General features: G+C 41.7%; 1 protein-coding gene across 9 annotated transcripts in view; it reads right to left on the reverse strand.

Moving 5' to 3' along the window:
* Positions 1-10377: 10377 nt before the first annotated feature.
* Positions 10378-27354, reverse strand: part of PCNX1 (pecanex 1) — an 88449-nt gene continuing 71472 nt past the window's right edge. For 7 of the 9 annotated variants that reach the window (XM_074909653.1, XM_074909659.1, XM_074909656.1 and 4 more), the window contains 10 exons: positions 26966-27219; positions 25775-26005; positions 24363-24463; positions 22965-23115; positions 21004-21234; positions 20362-20636; positions 18411-18652; positions 16897-17333; positions 15349-15489; positions 10378-11976 (listed from right to left, as the gene is read on the reverse strand). In XM_074909653.1, the coding sequence (XP_074765754.1) occupies positions 11836-11976; positions 15349-15489; positions 16897-17333; positions 18411-18652; positions 20362-20636; positions 21004-21234; positions 22965-23115; positions 24363-24463; positions 25775-26005; positions 26966-27219 (2204 nt within the window). In that variant the 3' untranslated portion in view covers positions 10378-11835. Of the gene's footprint in view, positions 11977-15348; positions 15490-16896; positions 17339-18410; positions 18653-20361; positions 20637-21003; positions 21235-22964; positions 23116-24362; positions 24464-25774; positions 26006-26965; positions 27220-27354 lie in introns of all 9 variants that reach the window. The other 2 variants (XM_074909654.1, XM_074909660.1) reach the window with 1 other exon arrangement.

Consider the following 27354-nt stretch of genomic DNA (forward strand, 5'->3'; position numbering starts at 1 on the left):
GGTACACCAAACCTGACTGTAAAAGTCATCTGTGTGGTTTGGGTTTTTTTCCTATCATTCACCACTAATCTCTAGAACAGCCGCTGCTAAGTATTTAATAAAACAGAGAATAACTTAGCAGTAAGTCATGGCATGCCTCTAAAGCCCAAGCTGGCAGCTGGAGATGGCTCCCATACAGTTTTCCAGTCATGTCCTTGCCAAGGCCTCCCAGCAGCAGTGCTGTGGCATTTGCCCCCTTCCCGCAGCAGGGGGAGCAGGGGCAGCGAGGGGTGACGGGGAGAGCGGGGGGGAGGGGGGGCTGTCTGCTCCCTTCCCAGAGGAGCTGGTGGCCAAGGGTGAGAGAAGGGAGGGGGTGCTCCCCTCCCTCCACCCCTTCGGTGCTGACAGCTCCTTGGCCATGGGGAATGGTGAACACGTGTTTTGAGCTTGGCACAGGAGTGGAAAAAGCACCGTTTTCCCCAGACTTGTCAGTTATTCGTGTTTGTGCGGTGAGTTTCGTGCTCGAGACGAAGTCCAGCTCCACCAGCACCGCTGCCGTCTCCTTCAGGGAACACATTCTCCATAATGAAAACCAATTGTCTTGAAAATAGTTAGGGAGCCATGCAGCGTAACATCACGTACAGATGAACTCGTAATCGCGGCCAGGGCCACGCTCCAAGCCAATTATTCATTACACAGGTCACTTCCATCCATTATTATCTGTGAGGGGGGGGGCGGTTTACTGTGCCAGGCAAGGGAGGGGAGCAGCTGGCTGCTCGCAGTCATCCCCCAGCATGAGTGTGGGGCTCCAAAGGCCTCCAACCTCTGCTGCAAGAGCAAAGCCGGAGTGGCGGCAAGACCCAGGCAGAAGTGTACAGGGTTTTCACCTAATCACCCCTTGGGTTGGTCCCACCTGGTTGTTTAACATCTATCTCAGCTGTTTATCAACTTCACAGTGCGTAACATTTTCTGCTGTTCGGTGCTCCCAACTTCTCACACCCAGCAACTACGTCGCCTTTTAGTATATAGAGGGGGCTTATAGGAAAGACAGACATTATACCATGGCATGTAGCGACAGGAGAATAGGCAACAGCTTTAAACTGAAAGAGGATGTGTTTAAGATTGGACATAAGGAAGAAATTCTTCACTGTGAGAGTGGCAAGACACTGGCACAGGCTGCCCAGAGAGGCTGTGGCTGCCCCCTCCCTGGAAGGGGGACAGGGCTTTGAGCAAGCTGATGTAGGTGTCCCTGCCCACAGCAGGGTGTTGAAACCAGAGTATCTCTGAAGGTCCCTTCCAGCCCAAACCTTCCTCTGCTACCCCACGCAGGTACATACCCAGCACACTTCTTACCCAGGCACAAGCTCCCTGGCAGCAGCTAATCATTACCTAGGCTGACAGGTTTGCACAGCAGATGGAAGACCTCCCCACGCACAGGGTGCCCACTTGACTCAAGGATCCCAAGCAGTAGCACTTCTAGAGGATGTTAGGGCTTTCCCTTCTCACAGGTGCTGGCTTCCTCGATCCTAATATACTCTACATCGTGCTGAACTGAAAAAGAGGTGGAAATGGCAAATCATCTCTCAGACCTCAGCCGCAGCTCCCTGTGAGCTGGCAGCAGGCAAAGGGGCTGGCAGACAGGGTGGTGGGTCTGCCGACGGGCAGCACGAGTGGAGGGGCCAGCAGGGGAGCGGGCGCAGCACGTGTAGCTGTGGGGTGGGACAGGGGAAGGCTCTGCACAGACACTGCCGGTGAGTGCGTCAGTGTTGCTGCCCTTAACATCACCCCTCTCTGCCTTAGCCGGCCCTGCGGCAGCACTGAGCTGGCACTGTTTGCCCTGGAAGCGATCGGTGCCAGCAGGATGCATTGGGGGAGCTGTGGGAAACGTGGTTGCAGCTCCAGGGGTCCAGACTCCCTGGATGGCAGTAAACAGCCCTGGCCAGCCAGGGGACGCTTACCCAAGTACTTCTCTGACAGCAACAGACTAACCTACCTTGAAGCATAAGGCATTTTTCAAATACTTTTTTTTTTTTTTTTTAAAAAATCAGGTGAGGCACTCGTAAGGCAGATCACCCAGGCCACAGCCAGGAGTAATTTTCAGGGATCATTCTCATAGGTTAAGTGACAAAAGACAAGACTGTGGCAGAAAGCTTCAGCCCAGTGGTTTCCAAGCCTTAGGCAAAAGTGAGAGAAAAGTATTAAAACCAGGGTGCAGCAAACAGGTTACCTTCATAGAAAAGATCCTGAGAAGCCAAGAAATACAAGTGCTGGGCTCTACTGTGGCTGGGCCATGAGTTATCACTAGCCCCACTGGGCTAACTTCTTTGCAGCTCTAGGGGATGAAGCAGCTCCAGTCTTGATTTAGATGTACACAATATACATTGATGGAACAAAACGCTCCATCAATAGCAAACAAGAATGACAAGAAGAGGAGAAGCTGTAGTTTGCAATTGCTCCTGTGTTAGAGCACTTGTTCTTCCCGAAGCAGCTGCCATCTTGTAACCCGCAGACAGATGAGCTGCTACTGATTTTGCTCTCCACACATCTGAAGGACAGGGCTTGTGACTGCGCCGGAAAATAAAGACCTGTGAATGGCGTTGGCTTCCTCCCTCGGAGAGTGTCAGGCAACACCAAGGGCCGATTGCTCAAAGCGCTGGTAAACATGAAGCGCACAAGAGAGAAAAAAATTCATGTACTGTAGCGATCACAGCGCAGGGGAGGGGGAGCTGGTGTGCTCCAAACCCCTGATGTTCCCACAGTGAAAAAGGAGGAGGGCTGGAATGGTTCCTGTTGCTGGGGAACATCGCTACAGCCTCTGCATCCCTGGCAGCCACTGCCAGGACATGTAAAACATGCTCCGCCGACAAAGGAAGAAATTGTTTTCTAAAAAGACAGCGTTGACTTACCAGCAACAATCTTCTGCCTGCGTTTTCCGGCACTGCATCAGATGGAGCAGGTAGGCTTGCTGGAGAGATTCACAAGGGCATGGGTCTTAAGGATTTCTTTCCACAGCAAGAGCAAAAAAGAGGTATTGAACTCCTAGCAGGTTGATGGTACGCCTCTCCACGCCATCCTGTGAGACCTGCCGCACCAGTGGAAGGGACGCAGGGTCCAAAACAAGCATCCCGCATTTCAAGCGACTGCAGTACAGATATGTGTTTAGGTTGCAAGAGTTAGCGTGTGTTTCCAAGAACTGCATGTGGAAACAGCAGCCATTTCATTCCCAGCATTGCAAAGGAGCAGTGACAGTGTGCTCTTAAACCAAGGTTTAATCTGTAATTTTGCAAGGCAATGATAATGCATGATAATATACATAAAACTTTGCACTGAAGTGGTCTATTATGACCTTAGTTTCCAAGACTGGTGTTTGCTGAATTAGAAGCATATTGAAAATTACTTTGTACTTCTGTGGATTTCACCTCTGGTTAAATTAAACGCAGGGGAATTACTGGAAAGAGGCTGAGAAATTATATTGAACCTCCTGACTTCATCTCTTGCAGCTTTCAGAATGATGAAGGTAGTTTGTTTCCTCACATGTCCTTTCCCCAGTACATGTGTCTTCCTCTTTCTTGCTGTTTGCTCTTCTTTCTACTTTTTCCCCAGCCATGGATCACTGACAGTCAAAGAAAATTACTAGTTGGGTGAGTGTTTTCCTTTCTTTTTGACATCCAAAAGGACATTATAAAACAATGCCAACCACCCCCAAATCAAACAACCAAATACATTCATCCCTGTCCTGGTCCACAAAGGGAAGTGCACAGACCCAAATAAAGCCAAAGGCAGAAGGGCTGTTGGGGGTGAAAGGCTCCCTGAAAACCACCCCGAGGTCACACCAGGCTGTGGCAGTGGCTGGGCACACGCTGCTACCGCCCTTGGCGTGCCTGATGAGTGTGGGTCTGGAGCCAGCACCAGTTGTCCCAGTACATCGGTGTCAGGGGTGTGGGACTGGCAGGATAGGAGCTACTCTGCTCCTCCCCACGCCACGTGAATAAACTTTCTCAGCAGTTTTCGTTGACAGGCGCGGGAGGCTAGTCAATATGAATAGGTGGTTGGGTTCAGCAAGGTCCCAGGCACCTTGTTCCAGACTGCAGGATCCTTAAATGAAGCGTTCGGCCGCTGCGCTGGCTGGAGGGACCGTTGCTCTGCCCTTTGCTCGCCCCTGCCCCGGGCACATTCGCGCTGCAGGGCTGCTGGCGCTGTGTCCCCCACCGGAGTTAGGCTGACGTTTTTAAAGCAAGGTCCGTTCCCTGCCAAGTGAGGGAGAGGCAGCAGCCCCAGCCCAAGGGCGTGACCGAGCAGGGGCTTTCTGCCGCCGGTGCTCCGGCCGGAGCCCCCCGGCCCCACAGGGAAGGGCTGGGGGCCCTCTTCTCGCGGGATTGAGGGTAGTGGGATCAGCGCTACCCTATCGCGTGTGAACGCCGCCAGCGGCTTCGCAGAAACATCTGGATGCTGTGGTAAAGGGTGGAGACCAAAATGACACCGCTGACAGAAATCGACCCCCGAAGGCCGGCTCGGTTAGACGAGCGAGCTGAAAGCCAGGCGGGGATTTCAAGCGCCGCTCTCGGCAGCCACAGGCACCGTGCCCCCCGCCAGGCGCTGGGGAGCGCTGGGGAGCGCTGGGGAGCGCTGGGGAGCGCTGGGGAGCGCTGGGGAGCGCTGGGGAGCGCTGGGGAGCGCTGGGGAGCGCTGGGGAGCGCTGGGGAGCGCTGGGGCCCCGCGCCGAGCGCGCTCTGCCCGCCCTCACACGAGCGCGCGCCGCCTGCCGGGGGCGGGGCCGGGCGCGCGCGGGCTCCTGCCGCCCCCTGCCGGCCGCCCCCCGCCGCCCGGGGTGGTGGCAGGGGCCGCCCGGGGCGGTGGCGGGGGGCCGGCGGCACCGGGAGCATCAGCGGAAAGGCCGCCGCTCCTTCCCCGGCTGGCGCAGCGTAGCTGCCCAGCCCCCCGCGGGGTGCGGCAGGGCTGCCGCCACCCGGGCAGCGCTGCTACCGCGAGGAGAGAGCGAGGCCCCTCCACCCAGCTACCCACCCCCTGCGGCCTGGGCCCCCTTCCGAGAGGGTGACCATTTCTCTCTTGAACACTCCAGAAGTCAGAGACCGCTATTATAACTTTTCCTCTCTTCCTAAACATCATCTTAAGAGTTTCAGCATCCCACCTCATGAGGCATGCTCATTTACATTACTAAACCTAAAAACCTGGCACTAACAGAGACCCGCTCTACCCATTTCAGACCTTGAACACACACACACACGTTTTAAACCCTTTTTAGTAGGCTGAAGAAGGCCCAAACCCACCTGATTTTTCAGTGACATTCATCCATCCAGAGTTTTCCCTTACTTACAGCCACAGAACAACCTGGTGCTCTTTCCATTTATGTAGCAAAGCCCAGAAGAGGCTGAACCGCCAAGGGAAAGTTAAAACAGACCGCTTGCACAAGCAGCTTAACTATGTGGGTTCATTTCTCAAGTAACTTGAGTTTCCACCAAAAGCACTCTGGAAGCCCCGCATCATCAGCACTACATGCCCTTCACACTGCAACAGGCCAAGGGGTGCTGCACCCGTGTCTAGAAAAAACACCCAAACCACGTTCTGACGACTCAGGGCAAGATCCATTTAAACCGATCCAACCAAAGGAGAAAACTCTCTTAAGAGATGCTCAAAGGTAGGCATAGCCATGTTCTGCTGGAACCCAAGTATCCCCTTTCTATGCAAGAACCATTTTCCAGAAGGCGGGCTATTAAAAACACAACCCAGGATCACCTTTGGCCTTACAGGGAAGCCCTGTGATTGGCATCACACTCGCACAGACTAGGTGTGTTTTTGAAGGAAAGGTCCTGTTCCCATCTTCCAAGACCTTGGCTCACATGGTTACACAGTCTTGGGAGCATGGATGCCTCCAACCACTAACTGGGACTCCAGTCCCCCATTTTTTTACCAGTTGCAGTCCTCAGGCTGACACCAACAGCAAGAAAGAGTGGAATACAGCGTAAATCCATCTTCTTTCCCACCACTTAATCATGCTTTAAGTGCTGCTTGTGTTGTGTTTTTTTTTAATATGGTCATTGTTAAAAATACAGCTGAAATCTCAGCTGCTTTTTGTAAGCACATTTCTGTAACTACAGACCTTTTGATCTTTTCAATGAGACTCACTACCTTTTATTAAATAGTACTTGTTTTTCCTTAAGAACACGTGTTACATCTGTACTCACCTCCTTCATTCACAAGTTAAGGCCCGAAGCAGCTGTTGGTCAAACCACCTTGTCCAGTACAGGCAAAGAGAAGCAAGTTCCAGGAGATGGATAATTTTTGGTTTGATTTAAAAAAAAAAAGAAATATCCAATCTTCAGTCTGAAATACCAAGAGCTGTCCAATGAATAAATCACCATCATTTTTACATCTGAGATGTTGTAACTCTCTGTTCTAGTGTGAAGAAATCTGAGACAGTGTACAGACAGCAGCTGAATATTTTTAAGTTAGTATCAGTGTATCAACAAGTACGTGTAAACGTAGCATTCATCAGGTCTTTACACAATGCTGCACTGGGCTATCAGCTCAAGAATGGCAGAAAGTTAGAAATCACCGATTAAACCGCACTAGGTAAAATATCTCCCTGGGAAGTATGAAAAATGGAAAATTACTGAGCAAGAAGACAATACAATAGCACTCCGGGCTTTGAAAAAGATGCAGAGAAGGGAAAGCTATGATAAACACAGAAAAAACCACTTCAACAATGACCAGAGAACAACATTTTAACTGTAGAAGAAAGGGCATGTGGCACTCGTATTTATGTAAAAGCATGAAAACAAGTACGATGCTGCCAGTAAAACAGGAATAGCTGGGGTTCTCATTTCTACTACTACAGCTACATAAGAGAAAAGATTTTAAAATAAGAGAATCCTTCATTAACAGGTGATTTGAGTAAACGTAAAACAGTTCTTACAAGGAATTTGTGAGAATGATATCTAAGAGAATGTAATAGTGCAATAAATGACAACAAGTGAAAAAAGTTTTTTTTTATTTCTCAGTGTTTCTCCACTGTCAATACTGTCCTTTTGCTGCAACATGTTGCAAAAACTCTCTGCCTTTTCCATTTTAAACAGCTACAATATTTACAGGCTGTTTCCAGTAACACACGCAGACACATACACACTCACAGACACGCAGATACATATATCCCTATCCCTGGCAAGGTATCCATTTGCTGGTAGAGGCAATATATATTTTCATCATCTGTTAAAAATCAAAACCATCCTCTCATTTATGCTCTACTCCCCTCTCCCTCCATTTCCTAGCCAGCAGCTTATCATCAAGCTTTTGGGGGCATCTGTGTAAACAACTTAACACATCCAGCTATTTGATTGCCATTTTTCAGAGTTGTGGACTAGGTGTACTGGGATTATCTATTCAAACTGTACATACCAGAAGTCATAAAAATCGCTCAAACTCAGATGTTTTTGACTGAGTGATATATGTATACTCCTGAAATCTTTTGGAGCAGCCATCTTAATCTCCTTTTTGGAAATATGCATATCATGCTGGGGTGAAACAAGCCACATGCTTTACTTTCCACCAAGGTGTTATGTACCCACTTTTTTACTAAGGCACCAGTAATTACCAGTATAGTTTCTGAAAGAGTCCAGCGCCACTGAATGTACTGCATTAGATTATCAAACAGCAAGCCAGACAGGAAAAGAATAGATGCCTATATAATAGGTATAAAATTCCTTAATAAAATCAAGTACATAAAACCTGTGGTGGTTTAACCCCAAATCCAATATAAGTTGAATAATATTGTTAACGGTAAGAAATGCAATCTATCCTGCTCCATTTTGTGGATGAAGAATTCTGTAATTGAGAAAGATCATGAAAGCAGTGTCTTTGTATCTACAGTCCTAGATCGTATGGTGGTGTGTGCATTATCAGAGAAACACTCTTAAGTTGAATCCAGTTGTAAGGCATCTCTTCTCCTGCCTCGCCCGTCACATCCTAGTCCGGACCAAGCTTTATAGCCACTCGTCAAACAGCCATGAGCATGGACCTGTGCCACAAGTCTTTAACTTTCACCAGTCATCTAGGCTTCTCCTAAGAGTTCTTTAGTTCCCGTGGGGGCTGTGAACATGAGGGTAAGAGGACTGGAAAACTGAGATCACCACTCAGAAACACGCCACATGTCCCAGGCAAAGCGCCTGTAGGACCATTCAACCTACATGGAATTACCTTAAAAAAAATTGTCATCATCTTCCCCCCTGCTCTACCCCCAGCTCTGAAATAATGTCATAAATGCTGAATCACAAGAGAGATCTCCAGAATTCATCATAAGTATCACGCAGTGCAAGTGGCACAGAGGTTTCAGTGGTGTCACATAACATTTTAGGGTTTTGTTTGTTTTAATCAGAACATTTTAAAAGATTTCACAGGGAGGTAAAATGAGAAGAGGGTTAAAAAAATTAAGTAGCAGCCATTTTTACTAATGGACATAATCTGATTAGTGGGGTTTTCAGCAGTTTTCTGTAACTATTTGTTTTAGGGAGCAGTAAATTCGTACATATGTACACCGATACCACCTTTCAAGAAATATGAAAGAAACAAAATAGATTGGGATATACCTGGAAGCTAAAACAACGGGACTCAACTGGAATGTTCTTATGACAAAAGAATATCATACAATGCAAGTGGACAGAGTTAAAGCACTCATCTATAAAGGGTTTTCATGAAAGCCTAGAAAGATCTAAAAAAAAAAAAACCACCACAACCAAACCCCTGCTCTATGCCGAGCTCAATCTGGACTGACATAACTAATTTGAAAATACCCATCTTTTCATACTCACAGCAGGAGAAAAATATTATGAATCAAGACAAAGGCCAAAGAAAAGATAACAAAAGATGAAATCATCTCCATCAGGAACAGAGGTTTCCATGGACAGATCTATCCTGTGGGGAGTTAGAAGAAAACAAACACGGTTTTGTCACTTGCACAGTGGAATCCAAGACAAACTTTGCACAAACCAACATAAAATCATATATGAGTTCTGAATGCAGGAAAAGCTTTTCTGAAAAAGTTAAGTCTTCCAAAACCTTACACAAGAATGAAATTTCAACTAGATGGTTTCTGGAGCAAAACTGGAATAGGTACGAGCACTGTGTGAATGTCTTCAAACAGGTGTTTGCTGAGTATCTGAAAGAAGGTATTAACCTGGTAACTGGACACATTAAAATCCATCTCCTGAAGGCAACACACCAAAAGCCTTAAGATTAAAAAAGAAAAGACAGATCCATCAATTCTATTTGCCCCTTAAAAAAGCCTTTCTTTTTCCCCATGTGTTGTTTGCTGATCTAATTCCAGGCAGTTACATATTCTCTAGAATTTTTATGTTACAAGCCATTAATTCCCATCATGTCTATTACCAGCAACAGACATTGTCATTATTTTGCCCTGAAGAGAGTGAAAGAGACTGTTCAAGAGCCAGGGTTAACATACTGAAAGTTGCTTCAGTCAAGTTTAAAAAATAAAACCAACAAAAATCAAAAACCACTATGTCTTCTGTTTTTCAGTCATTTGTTTACCTCAAGGCTTCAGTACAGGAAAAAAAACCTCGTGCAACTAATATCAAATGGGGGCCTATTTTCAAACAAATTCCTCTTTCTAACATGACACAATATTCCTAGTGATACAGGAAACCCTGTAATTACCTGATGGGAAGGACACAGATTAAAACCTTAACTAAAAACACTTTCAATTCAAAACTTACACATTTTCTTTGTTCCTTATAGCAACGTTACCAGACTGCTGAAGAAGGTTCATCTACTGTACTACATTTTCAGATATGCAGGAGATGAATTCAACTACGCTATAATGTGCACATATGATAACCTATGTGGAACAGCAAAATTATTTCAATGGTGGCAGATCCAGAACTGTGCACTTATACCAAGATTAAATGGGACTACATATGCATAAACCTAATAGCAATATGCAACTGTAAGATGCACAGTACTTTGAGTACAAGTTTGCATAGTCTATGATGTAAGCAAGGTCCCAGTACAACTCACTGGGAACAGTATCAAGAACTGACTAGCTATCAGGCACACAGACTTACCCTTACATGACTAGATGGCATACAGTGACTTGAGTTGGAATATCAGGATTTCTTAGGTAGCTGTTTCTTCCTTTGTTTTGTCTCATCCCATATAATTTTACACTTACATTAGGTACACAATGGACAAGGTTTCTCTGATGTCAGAGAAATAATTAAAATAACCTCTTGTGGTGTATCAGAAGTCTCTTCCGGTTACGTTACATATAAAGAAGCAGAGGTGACTGGGAAGAAGATGGCTGCTCCCAAAAGCTAGGACTGTGTGCAGTTTCCCCACAGAGTCCTACATAATTACAGGTCAGAAACAGGAAACAGTCACAACAGGTACATTTCTTTCTTACGGATTAAGAGAAGTGAGTCATAGGAACTGCAAGTCAAGAACAAACCAGTTTCCCTCTCACACTCCCATGATAGTTCTGAGTTACTTGTTTCCCTGAATACACACTTTTTAAAAAAATACAATAAAACCTAAGATATGTAACACATGAATAATTCAACTTCACAGTTATAAATACTCAAATTACACTTACATAGAATATATAATCACAGAAAATAAAATTCAAGTCATAGAAAAGAATGAAGACTAAAGGGAAAGAAAAGGCAAGGTGGTAAAAGTGATACAAGTTTAGGGCTGTGCCTTCTATAAAAGCTCTTTAAAAGCTGAAGTCAAGTTTTTGTTACGTTTTTTTCTGTTTTGGTTTTTCTGGGTTTTGTTGTTGCTGTTTCTTCTTTTTAAATTGGATGGAATCAAAAAAACCTTCAAGCATCCATGAAGTAATCACGGACCAGCACCTCCCCCTACAAAACTCAAACAACTGTCTCTGCCAGAGCAGAGCCAATGAAACAACATAGCCAGCTCTGGGTGTAAAGAAGCAAAGTAGCCATGGCTAGTGAAGGGAGGACAGATGAAAGGTAGTATATTTGGGTCTACTTTAAAGCTAGACATGTTGTACAGATTTGAGGTACCACTGCCACCACAGTAGAGTCTGATGTAGTACAGGGATACTCAGGTGCTTTTCTACGTATTTGTTATTTTACCATTTATTGTGAAGAGGATGCAGCAAATGCACTTGTACGAAATACAGAACATAGAACCAAACCCATGGCACAGCCCTTACCATCAACATGTATATGGAGAGGGAGGGGATTAATCCCAAAGGCAATTTAAATAATGGTATTTTATATACTTATATTTATATATATAAATAAATGTTCTCAGCAATCTCAGGGTTGTTTTTAGTGCATTGCTGTAAAAAAATTAGTGCAGTTCTCATTAATGTTTAGCTCATAAGGAATAAGAATCTATACATCTGTTCAGTCTCTTCTTGCCACACCTGAAACCCTTACACTGTTTCACCAAACTGAAGGTTTGTAGTCAATTTCTTTAAAATAAGGTGGATGAATTCCACGCACTCTGTGACAAGACATGGCATTTTTTTGGCAAAACAATTAGAAAAATATGAGGTGCTCTGATCTTAGAACTGAAAAGTTTGTTGATTTAAAGCATTACGCAATGCATAAACAAAATTTATAAACAAAAAAGATATGTCTCAACAAATCTATCCTTCATGCAAATGTTTCTTCAGCAGCTAACAACTTAAAAAAATTTCTTACACTTGTTTATTTGGGGGAAAGGGACTTAGACAAATCTGTGTTTCAAGTCCTTTCCTACAACTGGACCAAAGTTTCATGTCCTGGGAGCTGCTTCTTCTGGACCCTTCTCTCTTCTGAACCACTGCAGAAGGGGAAGTTTCAGTCTCAAAGAGATTTACACTTCAGCCCCAAGTTCAAGGACTCCAGTTTCAACAACAGCAACATATTTATCTTCGATTTGAACCAGCAGGATGGTTTTATCTATATGGGACCGACTACTTGGATCTCTGCTGCAAGGCACCCAGCGGTGAATCACCTGGGGGGAAACAAAAGTAAAATAAAACATAAGTTCCATAGGGAAAGCTGCCATATCAAAGTTACGGCTGATAATTCGTGACACTTACAGGGCAAAAAGAGCAATAACGTAAGTGCTACACTGACTTAGTTGCTCATTTTTCAGTGACAGCATACCCACAGCTAAGCTACTCATTGAAGTCTTCTTGGAGATCTGCAGCTTACCTGTAAATAGTCAGCCTTTAATGTGAATTTCAGCAGGAGCAAATAGTTTGACCCAAAACAGAACCAAACAGTTCATGCAAAGTGAATAACAATTGAGAAAAGTGTACAGGTACAGATTTGGGATATTTTGATGGTCTAGCTGTAATAGTCTTAAATTGCTTCAGTGCTGCGCAGCACATAATAGCACAGAACTGTAGTTCATCAGGAGTTAGGTGTAAACTACCATCTCCACTAAGTCAAATTTCTTCCCCTAATTTTGTTCCCTACTCACTCTGAATTCAAGGTTGATCTTTTAAATTAAACTGTTCAAAGATAATTTAAATTGAAAAAATACTAGAAATACGAAGGGTTTCAGAAATAGTGCCACAAACTACTGCCCCATACTCACTTGCATCTACAGAATTCAGGGTACTTTGATCAGCTGCTTCCAAGGATCCTGCCTGATACTGACCATCAGAAGGTCCCTTTTCCATACAGGCCCTTGCACGACCTTGTATGTGTCTGCTCAGCTGCCTCCATAAAAATACACCCTTAACCTCTGGGTACCCCAAAGGAACCACAAGGATGCTCCAGTAACACAGGTTTAAGTATTGCCAGCTCCACAGAACTATCTCAAATTTGCCAGTTGTGGGAAAAGAACCCTAAATTCAAGACAAGGTACAGTAAAAAGCAAATAAAGTTAATTTTTACAAAACCCAGGATAGTACAGTTTTCAAGAGTCCTAAAGATACAGGTGGGGAAAAAAGGACAAAAACCCCACAGGTAATCTACATCTTCCAAGATCAAATCCAAGAGACCCTTTTAATCCTCACTATACCCAGCTGATAATTGTCAATTTCTCTAACACCAAGTGAAGAAGATTCAGCTTTATCCACTGCATGTGAGCTACACTGCATCCACAGGGAGAGCATTTCAGCCATGGAAGCATGGCATCCTTAGTTCCCCTTTGCTTGATGCAATAGCATGATATTTACGTGGCCTGTTGAAATCTGCCTTCATCAAAACCTGTCCAGATAACCTTTTTATGCTGCTGTATCGAGTGAGGCTAGGAATATTCTATCCCCAGACACAAACCATGTACAAGAAGTACTACATCCTTGTTGTCCAACTTACAACTGGTGCCTTTGAGGTAGCTGAGGGCTGACTCCAAGGCATCAATATCGTGGCTCCTTAAAAACTGTGTATATGCAAAAAGTTGCACATAGATTATAACTCACTGCAACCGTCCCCCCACACTCAGTTTTACCATCTCTTCTATCAGATTGACATTTATTTGATGCTCATAAATGACTGCTAACATGCAAAATGATGTCATTAGATAGTTAAGAGGTGATAATTTCTTGGGGGAAAAGGGTTCTTCTGCATGCCAGTGTCAGGTATCACAGAAAGATAGTGCAGAGTATACCTTAATCAAAGTCCTGGAAGAAGTAGCTACAATACAAAGAGGATTGCTAAATTTAATTTTCTTCAAGAACTACTATAACATCTTTGCATTATATATACTGTACTGTATACTCAGCAAAATAAAAAGCAAAGTTAGGAAAAATGCTGAACTTCATACTGAGAGCACTGACATAACGCTTTGGCTGCTAAACTGCTTGATGAGCAGCATCTCAGCAGGTAAGAATCACTTCTGCCTGCTGCAGGATCAGTAAGGGAAGACTGTCCTAAGACCTAATGGCTTTACTGATACTAGTTTAACCACAGGCAGCCGAAACATCAAGTTAAATCCTCTCCTCCTAATCACACAGAAGATAACCCAGTGCTTTCAGAATGTAAGAACAATCTGGTGCATTCAGAACAGTAGCTTACTCTGACCTTGAAATCCTCGTTTTAATCTTTGTGTAACATCAATCACTGTACAGGTCAGCATGCTGCAATTTGCAAAATACACTCATGAACTCCTGAGAGAAATATGTCCAATGATACAGGCAACAAAATGCATTTTGATATAACCCTTTACATTCACCATCTTTATGACATTCTTGATCTGCAATAGTTAATAAGGAAACACCAAAAGTATAATGTCTAAACCCAACATAACTATGAATGTTTACTACAGCATTCTACTCCTAGGTGTTACCTATAAGGTAAGCCTACTATCTTAAGAGTGGACTGTCAACTATGATACAATTATTTGTGGAAGGAATTTATTTCCAGGGCCCTTCCTTCACATACATATAACATCGAAGTAGTTTTGGCATAAACTTGTTATCAGCATATTGCCATTTCTTACTTGAAGTTTGCACATATATCCACAGTGATGTGGACTTTCAGACAGCAAAATCCAGCCCCTGAATCCAATTTATAACTAACACCTCCAACTGTGGTAAGCAGTCAAAGCAAATTCTCACAAACTGTCAGAACTAGCATATTCCAAATGCAAATACAATTATATCAATGAACCAATGCAGACACAATGTCAGTGATTCTTCCCTTTCACTATCACTGAAAGAATACTCACTGGAGCATCTTTTTAGACAAAAAGGTCTAAAAAAACTTATGCCTTGGTAATATCCAACAAGTCTCAAGACAGAGCTGTGATTTTTCCTCCTAAGGAGAGCCTAAGTTGGAGGTAAGTTTTCTAACTAATGCAGTGAATTTTTATAAAATGCAGATAACACCCCGAGGAAAAAGGGGGATGGACTTTAAAGTCACAGCTTTTGGCAGGTTTTACTTAGAGCAGATTTCCTTCTTAAATGAAAGTAAACACCTATCACATACCTATTATATAATAGGGACATCTAAAGACAATCTTACTTCACTTTATTTTTATCAGAATAATTTAACAACAAATGCTGTTACCCATTCAATTACGGACTCGTTGGTAAATTGACCTTCCACATTTGCTCAAGGATTCACAGTTTAATGAAAAGAAAATGAAGGCTGGATGAATGAACACAATGCCTGAGAGTTCATGACAAGAGCTGGAAGAAGGCAAGGAAGGAGAGGTGGGCGACATCTGAATCACCATCCTGAATCTTTTGGATACAGCTGCAGAAATATTCCTCTGCTTCAAATTAGGATTCTAGACCTGCTCTTCCAGCAACAGTGACTTGCTGATCCAACTCACTACTGCATGTGTCTTTGGCCTTGACATCTAGGCAGACTGCCATAGAATCAAGACACTGCCTTTTTAAAAGTAGCTTGTCAGCTAAGCAAAACTTACATGGCCTTCCATGCCTTCCTGAGGACTCCAGTCTTTCCAGCTGTTTCTTCCAGCTTTTAGCCGTATCACCTCATCTGGCCACTGCAGCTCTTTCCTTTTTGACACGTTGATCCCTTCCAGTACTTGACTGGGATCCATTAACTATAAGTAGGAATTGAGTTTTGACTGTTAGTTCAGCCAAAATTTAAAAGAAACAGATAAACTGCAACCTTTTGCATACTTCCAGAGAACTGGCTTAAACCCACAGAAAGCGATTTCTGACCAATTCCAATGTTGGAAACTCAAGCTCCAGGCTAGGAAAAAGCCTGAGGAGCACAGAATTTGGAAATCAGACTGTGGTTTCAGACACAGCTGACAATATACCAGTTCACTGCTGTCTGAAGCAGCAGCTCTGGTTTTCTTCCCCACCCCTTCTTTCAGTTGTTACACTGGCTCATGGCAGGGCACATCAGCATTGGCAGCACATGGTCCGGTAGCAGGGAAAAGTTAAGGGATGATAAGCTCTTAAAACTGGCTTATCACTTCTTACAGAACATCTCTAAGAAACATGGTCTTGGAGAATTTGCTGTTAGGCTGAAGAATTACTTATCTACTAGCATGGTTAGTTGAGACCCACCCCGTGTTTTGGAGTAAACTGGCCTTTCCACAGGGGCAGCAGGAGAAAACTCCTGAAAACTTCTTCCTATTTAAGGACAGAGAAAACTGCATAATGCCCACTATCCAAGGGCACACGCCAACTTCGCCTGTATCCTCCTTACACAGAGGAATTAAATGGTTTCATTAAAGGGTCCTTGCCTGTAAACAAAAGCTACTAAGCACAGACCTGCAAAATTTATGTTAGCTTTCCCACTATGGTGCAGTTTACTTGGGATTACTCTAAAATGAGGTGATATCAATGATGAAATCACATTTGTTATAATCTGTCCTATTAAATACCCTTCTTGATGTTTCCCACTAAGGTCCTGCCAGACGTGTATGTGGGACTAATAAAAGCTAGAAGAGCAGGAATACCAATTTCTAGGTTTTCACAAAACAAGTAAGGTTGCCATGATTTAACTTAGTCACCGGTGTACTGTTTACTGCTCAGTAAACCCAGACTTGGGGCAATAACCAAAGAATACATATGAAAATGAATCCATACACATGAGAGTATTTTTACACTTACTTTTGTGGAAAATCTACCTGGTTTAAAAGAAAAAAGGCTAGTTGCTTTCTGGCCTGCAAATTAAGCTGTTTAGCTTTACACATTGTAATGAATAAAGGCAAACTAAGTATGAGTGGAACCCCTGTTCAGCTGACATTCTCAAAGCTGCACTACAGCAAAACATGTAAGTAATGTAAACAAGGATGTCTAAGCATGCAGGACAGCCGGTTGTCCAGAAAACCTTTTCCTCATGTCAGTTCTCCCAACGTAACTGCACAATAGTTGTATGCTGAGACCTTCCAGACTGCGTGTGCATTCAAAAGTAGTGATTTTAACAACATACAACGTAACACTAACAAAAGCACGTGGAAGCGTAGGTTAATTTGTTTTTCTGGACTATTCACCTGGATTCTGTAAATAACGTCATCCTTTTTGGCTTGCATTTGATTTGCAGGGCTTGCATTACCACCTGACTGAGTTTCAGGTGCATTATTCCCTCCTTCTGTCCCTAGAAAGCCCACAAGGGCATGCTGTTTACAGGCTGGGATGCTTTGGCTGGAGCTGCTAGAAGAGGGCAGTCCATGCTGCGCGCTGACCCCAGTCTGGCCAGTAGGTTCCATTTGGTTCACCATAGATAGGCGGGACTGGATGGATGATGGGAGGTTACGAAGGGATATCTGACTGGTGGAAGAGCGCCGACAAGGCACAAAGCCTGTTGTGGATGTGCGAAGAGATGAATGACGACTGCCGTAGCAATAAGATGAATGGCTAGCTACTGAGGCACGGGCAGGGGAATGTCTGACAAGGCTTGACTGCACAGAGTGAGAGCTGTGACTGGTGCCTAAAAGTAAAAGATACAGAATCAGGAGAGTTTGGTACAGCCTCCCACACACATTAGATTGCCAACACACAAATGTTTTTAGCATCTAGATACAAAACTGATGGGTCTAATCAACATCATCTGAAACAGCTGCACTGCAGAAGACCTCCATTGTATTGCATATAGCAGAGCATCTGAATACATCCCATTCATCTCATCTTGGAATTTCATACTCTGTTCAATTCACAATCCCTGCAAGACAAGTACCTTGAAAAATGCTTCAGCCTTGCTCTTCCCACATTAACAATTTGCTTCTTGATATTAACACTTAAGTTTCCCATACTTAAGGCATTAAGGCGGGTAGATATGTCCATGTTTCAAACTGCTAAATACTCTTTCTTATTATGCTTGACTGGATGTTCAAAGATTGAGTCAGAAAATTTGTTAGAGCAAAAGCTGTTCTTAGACAAGTTCAAAAATACTTAATACACTTAAAGTGAAAGCAGGAATTGCAGTTTATGAGCACTGGTGTCATTGCTTTTCCTATACTAAGTACTTGTAGATAAGTCTCCATAGCTGACAGACCTAATTATATTGCATTTAAAAAAAAGTTCATTCAACTACATACACTTTTCTAATCTTTGTGAGTAAAGGCAGCGTTTGGAAATCTCTCAGCTTTATTGTTTATCACCTCCCTAACTACAGATCACTATGGACTCTTGGATAGGATTCAGCTAAAATATTATGGAAATAGAGAATCCATTCCACTGTATAAATAAGAAATATAAAGACATTCACAAAAAATAGTAAGTTTAGCATTTGCAGGCAATACAACAGAAGTGAAAAGAGGTGTTATAAAAAGTTACTTAATCTATTTTGCCAGCACAACTATACCCCTATTGCTCAAATCTGTGTTTGGAAACCTTGTATTGCATAACAGCACTGTAGTTTGAGATTAATCCAACAGGTGTTAACACTACATAACCAAGTCACTTTTGTTTGATTTAACTTAGGCCTGATCCAAAGAACTGAAAAGCCAGTTCTGGCTACAGGATTGTACTTGTATAAAATGGTTGCTTTGTTTTATTTTAACTTTACCCAGAGTGGAGGGATGAGTTGGTGGATGAGCTGCAGGAAGAGTTGTGGGATGAGCTGAAACAGGAGGGTGCTGTACTGCTCCAGGTCCCTGCCCTGTAGTTGCATTCCCTCCTCCTTGCGACATGCTGCCTTGTGACTCATTGATAGTTGGATTGTTACTTGTGCAAGAAGCTCCACCTCCAGCATCTGAATCTTCAATATTTCCACCGCTATTGCAGCCAGCTCCACAGCCTTTCCTTAGCCTGAAAACACACGCAATTGACACACTAAGTCAGGCCTCCAAATCACCAAGACTCTAAGAAATGCTTTATGATGACAGGCTTTAGTTAGCACAACCTACAGCATTCCCTAAAATCAGCTAAAACTTGACTTTATTTTCTCAGAACATGCTTTGCAAATATAAATGCTGTTTTCTAAGAGACTGCAATTTTCTTCATGACAGCTATTCAAATAACAGTAACTTATAACAAGCCAAATGCTCATACAAAATAGCTTTTAAAAAAAAAAATCAAGCCACCTTTGAAGCACAACGAAGTGATAAAATTCTAAATATAAAATGCTGATAGAACATTCTGGTTCTTCTGTAATAGTTCAGTAAAACTTATGCTCCTTAACAGACCTGTTGTACATATATTCTTATACTGTAAAATTGTTGTCTATTCAGATGAGCAGGAAGAAAATGTGTTTTGGTTGGTTGGTATTTTTGACATAGTTGGTTTCTTGTTACCTTCAGTAATGTACTCACAGTTGTTTGAAACATGCATTGCAATTATTGGAATAAAATTCTAGTGTGAATTTTGAGCATTCAGACAGTAGCTTAGCCAACATTTTCCAGTGTATATAACCATACAGGCTTTTCACCACACTGTTTGCATTAATGAACTTCAGATGGATGCAAAAAACACAACACATTCCTCCTCCCTTCAATTGCTACGTTTTATTATTCTTTTCTTTCTGTCACACTCAAATACACTGAGTACTCCTTCCCAATTTCATTTGCCCCTGGGATTCAGAATCCTGAAGCATACACAGCTTGGATCCAAATACTGTGTGTCATACTTTCACCTGTTATTCTATCCACATGTCAGACAAGCAGATGGTGACAGAAGACCATCACACAGACTGTAGTAAGTATGGTGTATTCTGGGGTGAAGCACATTCTGGTTTGATGTGCTGTAGATGTTTTAGTGTAAGTATGACCACTAGAACAGCTACAGGACTGTTCCAGCTGTGGCGCCAGCTCCTGAAACTAGTAAGAACTGGGACACGCAATTCTGAATGCCACACACAGCTGCCACTGTTGCTTTTGGAGCCACAGTCATAATGGGGCCAGAAGTGCAGTAGAAGTTCTCATGACCTATTAAAACACACCACAGCAAGAGTCTGTATTGCGCTACTGAGGGGTCAAGTGGAGGGAGGATTATATTATTATCACTCCAGTTACTCATTCTGGCTCTGACATACAGAATATTTATAAACACTCATGAAATTCTGAACAACAGCTAAAGATTGTGTTACTGTGTATGAGCATACCCTAACAACATTAATATCGACACTTGCACGCTAAATACCTGCCAGGCAGGAACCCTATGAAATAGTCCTGAATCTGTAAAATGGTATTAAGACTGCAAAAGTAATGGTACTGAAAAAGATACAGAAGTTGTATCATCTCTCATTATCAGAGCTGACATGAGAACCTTGCATCTCGATTTTGTCCTGTTTTTTCTGAGCTCTCATTTACATTGTTTGTGGCATATTACTTACATGCCTTGAAGATTATTCCTGTATCAAAACCAACTGCCATATGCTACAGATGTGCCTGAAGTCAAGGCTTCTTTATTTTTATGTGACTGAATATTATAAATTATGCCATGTTTGGCACGTACAAGGCTAGTTAACGGGTTATGAAAGCATTAACATATACTAATAAGAACTCATTTCCTCAGCTCACCTGTGCCATGTAGACACTATGAAGTTTCTGATGTTTCCTAAGCTGATAGCTCCCCCGAGAATCTCCTTCAGCTGTTCATGACTATCTGAATAGGAAGTAGTCAAAGGTGACACATAGATTGGGTATCCAATTGGCTGGTCACAAGAGGAGTTGATCATGTTCCTCAGAGCTTGTTTTGCATTTTGGATACTTCCTCTTTCTGGATTACGATTACGCAGGAAGACAAGTTCCTGCTGCTGTCCTGCCCACAGGCCACGCACACACTCCTTATTCACCTGCAAAAGCCAAGCAGAAAGACTGTGTCAGAAAGTGAAACAATGAGTGTGTGATGACTGCTTTGTTAAAGCTAGGCCTTTGTGAGCATACGCAATACCACACTGCAGAATGGTAAGCATTCATATTCACTTCTTTAAAAGGCTGAATTTAGGGACACAGGCTGCAACAGTGCAAATAAAGCAAATCTAAGAATGGGATGAGACCTGATCTTCTGATTAAATACTTCCACTATATGAGAAGAAGTAGCCCTAGCAATGACAGATCAGTAATAAGTAAGTAACGATTTGAGTTGAAGTAGCAGTTCGGTGTAGTTACTGAAATACACCACAACATATTGTCACATTGTGGAGCGTGCACAAAGCTCACCTTAATGACCCTGAAACTGAGATACCGTTTATTCAGCATAATGATTTTATATTCATTGGTGCCATCATCCATCACGTGACGCAGAGCAAGGAGAGAGGGAGAATTGGAAAGAACTGCACTCCGCCAAGCAGGGTCCCCTTCATGTGCTATAACCAGATTTTCTTCATGGGTTGTTATGGCTTCATAAAGGACAGAGGGATCGTCATATTCATCTGGAGAAGTGAAGTGATCCTATTTCCAAGAACAGATGTTCAGTAAGATATGATTAACATTTCAGATGTAACTACATCAAAAAATAAAATATTTCACACCTCAAACTCTTGAAAGGCTCAATGCATTACAAAGACAACAAAAAATATCAGATACCTACTAAAGAACATAGGTAAAGGTGACTGCTTTTCCAACAGATTAGTTGTTTGCTTGTATTTGCCTTCTTTTTTTAACTTAAAACCAAAATGATTGGAATGACCTGCCTGTTATTGATTCCAGTTGAATTTTACACTAGATTTATATCTATTTATATTGCCTGCAGAAGCATTTTAATTTTAGCTTCTTTACTTATCCACAAGTCTCCAACTGTAAAAACCACTTAAGTGAATTACCAGTGCTTTACTGAGACTCTACTATATGAAAATAGCAATAGGAAGAAAACCAGTAAGATTTATCTGTAGTTTGTATTAAAAAGTTCACATTAGTACTTGATGACAGACTATTTCAGCATCAGATACTATCAGACAACTTACATTTCTGCCAGTCAAATACACACAAAATGTGTATGTTCAATTCAGTACCAGGTCACACTACTTTCTGGTTAAAAAAGGATAGTTGTTAATAGCTAAATTTCCAACACTGGCTGAACCCTTGATATGCTACTGCGCTTCCAGTGACTAAAGTCGCCTTTTACGGATTAATAATGTTCAGAAAAAAAACATATTTTACTGTTAGAGATATTTGTATTTTTGTCACTTTTCATTCTCTGAATTCAAGCCCATTGTGCACAGTAACCCAAATACACTGAGAACACTTCAGAATTGCTGAAGTGGTATCTCTGCTGGTTTCAACAATGATTTTGTAATTATTCCACTTTGCTACATGTAGTCCTAACATATGCATTCTGCTGAATTTAGGCAGTTTGTTTACATGAAAGAATTTATTCAACCACTGCTACCTTTGGGGGACTTCTAGACTCTGTAATGAAGACAAAAAAAGAAACTTTAATTATTATCGAAAAAGTTCAACTATCTGCCTACTTAATATGATTTTCAAGTAATCTGTTCTTCTAGAGTACCAACACTTTCCCCCCGCCCCCCTCAGAGTGCTTATCACTTGGTACATACTTTCTTGAACTTGCTGAGCCTAGTTAATAGATGCACTGGACAGAATTTGAGATTGTCTATCTTTACCCTCACTTCACTATAAAGACCAACTCCAATTTCAGCTTACTGAAAGGCAACCTCATTCTCACCTGAAACCTTACTGATGGGATCAATGATTAATGCTAAAGTCTCTGTCACTACAATACTTCAAAGAAAAGAAAAAAACAAACAAGAAAACCAACTCCCATTGAAGGAGAGGGGTGTGCAACTTTGAATGGCATGATAACTGATCACATATATGTGGAGAGTGTAAGAGGGAGGGGAAACTATCAGAGAGGCTGCTCATAAGGGAATTATCTCTAGATGGGTATGAAACAGGGCTTGACATGTTCTCTGATCTACAGTTGATGCAATTTTCAAGCTCTAAGCATCAACTGCATTCCTTTTTCCTCTGTATCACCTTCCACATGAGCTATAATAAAACAAAAGACAAGACATGATACCCCCTCATTTTCAGCTGTCCATCTCTATCACATGGCTTTTTATTCTTTTCCTCTTTTTACTGCCTCCAAGCCACTTATTTTTAAAAGAACAAATGCACAGAAATAAAAAGAACTGGACACATCTTCCTGGGTAATCTCTCACCTGATGTAGCTTCAGTGACATCCGTATTCCAGGAACCACTACTTTCCTCAGCAATTCCATGTCAGCAAAGATCCATTCATCTCTAATTGAAGATATACGGAAGTCACCCTTAAATAGGGCGTGCAGGCCATACAAGAAGGATTCCAGATTACTGTTAAGAAGGGGAAAAAAAAAAAGAGAACAGCCCAAATATTAACAGAAATATAAACATATTTACAATTATCATGACTGACAAGAGCAGAAAATACTGAGCTGTACAGAAAGGTAGACAATTCTTCTCTATAAAGATAGCTTACAGGATAAGTCAGGGAGAAGAGAACATATGACTAACAGTGTGTGTGTGAGCAAAGCTTGGACACAAGATGTCCACATGCACGAGACAGGTAATGAATAAGCCACATGTGCAACAGACTATTTACACAGACTAAAGTAAACAGGAACACTGTGAGGAATGCCTGACTGGCTTCTCTTTAAAAATCTCCAGAATACTTTTCAGGAAATATAACACCACAATGGACCAGTTGAGGAAGACGTGTAGCTTCAATTGTGCATGCTTGAGTACAGAATAAAAATCCTGACAACTTCCGCATGCTTAAAGGCATTGTTTCCTTTTACTAAGATAAGAGTGAAAAAATAAAATATGCTCTGATCACTCTTGTGACTGCATATCCACAGGACCTTCAGGGGTCAATTGGCTGGTACTTAGAAGAATCAGTCAACAGTTTCCCTGGAAGTGAAGTAAAACAAGTTTCACAGCTGGCACCCAGCTGACCAATAGCTTCCATGTTCAATTAAGCTTCTTTTTATTTTCTTTTTAATCACCTTGTGATTTCCTGAAACATACAACTATATTTTACATTGGCTTTCTAAAGTAAGTTGAGGTTGTCAGCCTGTGAGAAAGAGGTTGCCATATGATGACAGAGTTGAGCTGAAGGAGATTTGTACAAAACACAACTGCCTCCCACAGAGCCAGCTAAACTGTGAAACTTATAAGGGTCTGATTTGACTTCCATCAAGACACGTATATTCTTCATTTTAAGAAGCTGTCCTCTTCCCCCTTTTTCCATATAGGGTACATATGCAGAGCAGGAAATGGAGCTTACTTATAGAACTAGGGTTTTTTTTCATCAGTTATAATTGATCCTTCCAGAATTCTCTCCTTGCGTTAGTTCAATAAAACAAAATGCTCAAATTCAAGTTCTCCCTCATTTGCTCTTCTTTGGTTACATTTCGCTGGCTGTTATAATGAAGACAAGTTGCAATGCATATTTGTGCAGTTTAAGGAGACATGACATTAAATACCTGTTTCTTTTATGAAGAGGTACTCGTCTAATACCTAACCTAGGAACCCAGAGGGATTTTGAGGAAGGGAAGCTTACAACAACAGTATTTTATTACCTAGACATATGATGTGAAGCTGTTCCCAATGCTCTCCGCCCTAGAACACACAGTCCATAACACAATGTCACCAGGGGTGAATCTTTACTTGAATCCAGTGGCTTGTAGTAAGAAAAGAGAAAAGAATATTCAGGTGAACGGACTAAAGAAGTCACCACAGAAAACCTGTTCTGCCAGGAGGAGTAAAAAGACCCAAACGCATACACAGGTACACAAATTTAAGCATGCTTATGTACCTACAACACTAGTTATCCTTGCTCAGACTTTCAATAGGAATTCTTTTTTTAGAAGTTTTGCAATTATGTAGAATACTTGTAAAGGCAGACACACACATACTATATTTGAAGTAAATTGTAAGCTAAACAGATGCGTGCAACATTACTCATGGATACTGTGTATCTTGTATGCAAACTGTTGATAAGCAAAATTATGGGGTTAAGACAAAAATATTTTTAGTGAATAAAGTGATTTCTCACTTACTGGTTAGTATTATATAAATCTGAGTTAACAAAAAACTTCTCTGGATTACATCTTTATTTGGGGAAAACTCATCCTCAGCTCAAAGCCAGTAGTAGCTTTATTAGGGTAAACTCAATTTTTAATACCTACACAAAATATTTCACAAGACCATGATGGAGAGAATTAATTTTATTCGGCTGTTGTCTGCCATTTGACTGCAGAACACTAAATCTTACACCATTAAAATGAGCTTCTAATTAGTCTTTTACCTCCAAAGTAAAAAACTCTCAAGTGTCAGATCCTTCATTAAACACATACATTCCAACTATATTTCTGTCTCTTTAATCTCAATCAATTTCTGATTATTCGCAAAGGCAACACTATTTTGACTACACAACATAGCTTTTTCATAAACAGTAAGAAGTGAAGGCATTCCTCTACAAACATACTTATGTTTTTATTCAAAAGATGGAAGGATTTAGAGAGGAAAAGAGAGTTGAATACGGGATGATCTTTATCACAGTGGTCCAAAGGAGTGGTATAGTATGTCCACTAAGAAAGAAGTGGTCAGTCTTATAAGCTGGCAACAGGTAATTGGGTTTTTGGAGGTTTTAGTTTGGGTTGATTTGTAAACACTGACATCTAAGCACAAAACATCAATTATATAAACATACCCTTTTGTATGTAGATAAATGCCTAAGATTCAATTCATCTGAGTTGGTAAATGACAATTCATTTATGAACAGGTTCAATCATACACTACTTAGAGAATTTATTTAAATTCATATTTCAGGAGTAGAAGATCAAAATCTGTAAATTATAAATTAATATTTCAGATATAAAACTTTATTAAAAAAAAAAATATTAAACCAGCCTGTAAGTCAAACCAACAGGGGAAAAAAAAGAGACCACTGTAGAATAGCAAATGGCTTTCCTCACACGCTCATACTTACCTTTTCTCTTCGAGAGCAGCAGTATTCTATCCAGTTCAAATATATCATACAGAAACTCTCTCTCGAGATCCCTGCTAGACGGTGGTCATAATCCTCATCAATATTGGGGTTAAATGTTGGGTCTACATCAACATAATTGCGGTCTGTGCACAACCGCAGTCCTTCCTGCATGGTCTCATTAGCTAACCATTCCTCTAGCTTGGGAGATGTTGTGACATAATAAATGATCCCCTGAAACAGTAGTCATTAAAAATATGAGTCAGTATTTTGCAATTAAAAAAAAGTCAGCAGTGTCGATTGTTTCAACTCATTTCCATTATTTTCCTGTAATGAACAAACTGATACACAGTACCATTTATTTAGCTCACAGAAGCAACAAATTTGCACAGAAGCCACAATACAGGTTTGTATACAAGTGCATTTTTCAAAGACCATCAAGATTTCTGAAGCATGCACTGAATGAATAAAGAAAGGAAAAAAGGATGGGACAGGACTCTCACTGTAATTTTGCAGGAAAACAGACAAATACATAGCAATTTTTATGTAGTTAACATGGAGACCTAGATACTAAATTTCTAAAGAATTCAAATGCTACTAAAAGACAAGATAGTTTAACACCCATGTGTTTGGAGGGGGGAACCACACAACTTGTGTGTGAATAAGTATCTTGCGAAAATTTTCATGTTGAAATATTTCCCTCTCTAAAGGAGAGTAGCTTATGAAAGATCTCAGTAAACGATTATCTGAAGGGATTCTGAGGCCTCAAGTCCTCTTACAACTGAAGGGCAGGGCCTTTTATTTATTTATTTTTAAACAAGGATGGGTTTGGACAGCTTTTGAAGACTGAAACATCTTGACTTCCTAAGAGAAACACACTATTTAACTTTTCATTTACAACAGAGCTATTACATTTGGGTAACAGCTTTCAAGTTTCTATGCCAGCTTCAGCTAGAAAGCGTCCTCTCTCTGTTCTACACTATAGGGTCATGATCCTGCTCATGCACCAGAGTATCAAGTAATCATCAGTACAGCAAACTCTGTCTTCCTTTGCTGAAGGTGTTCATATGTCTATCATTTGTATCACAGTCTACAATCCTCATATGGAAGACATTAGATATTCAAGACATCACAGAGCTCCAAAATGTAACCCAGCCCAGCTGCCCCCAAAGGTTGTACTGATCCAAATCATACCTTCACATAGTAAGTGGTGAGAATTTTCCGGAGATCAAAGACTTGAAGCATGGAAGCTGCACTGTTGTCAGTGATACTATAACCCTCCAGAACATACTTTGTCACAAGCACTTCCCAAGCCAGCCAACGCTGCCCAAAAGCAGCATTAAAGGAAAGCATGTGAGGAAGGTGGCCTGGTTCACAGCAACAAAAACCTTCATCTTCCTCTACACCTTCAGTGATGGCCTCTACTTCTCGTTGCTGGCAATAAGTTCCTTTGGAGAAAAATAGATAAAAGAAGAAAGAGTTAAACACTTCATATGATCACTTTAATGTTGACTTGTGTTTAAGAAGGGTTTAGAATACAATGCATCTCCAGTTATGTTTCTGTATTGCAAAGTGAACTATCT

This window comes from Athene noctua, chromosome 6, assembly GCF_965140245.1.
Source record: "Athene noctua chromosome 6, bAthNoc1.hap1.1, whole genome shotgun sequence".
Classification (NCBI taxonomy): Eukaryota; Metazoa; Chordata; class Aves; order Strigiformes; family Strigidae; genus Athene; species Athene noctua.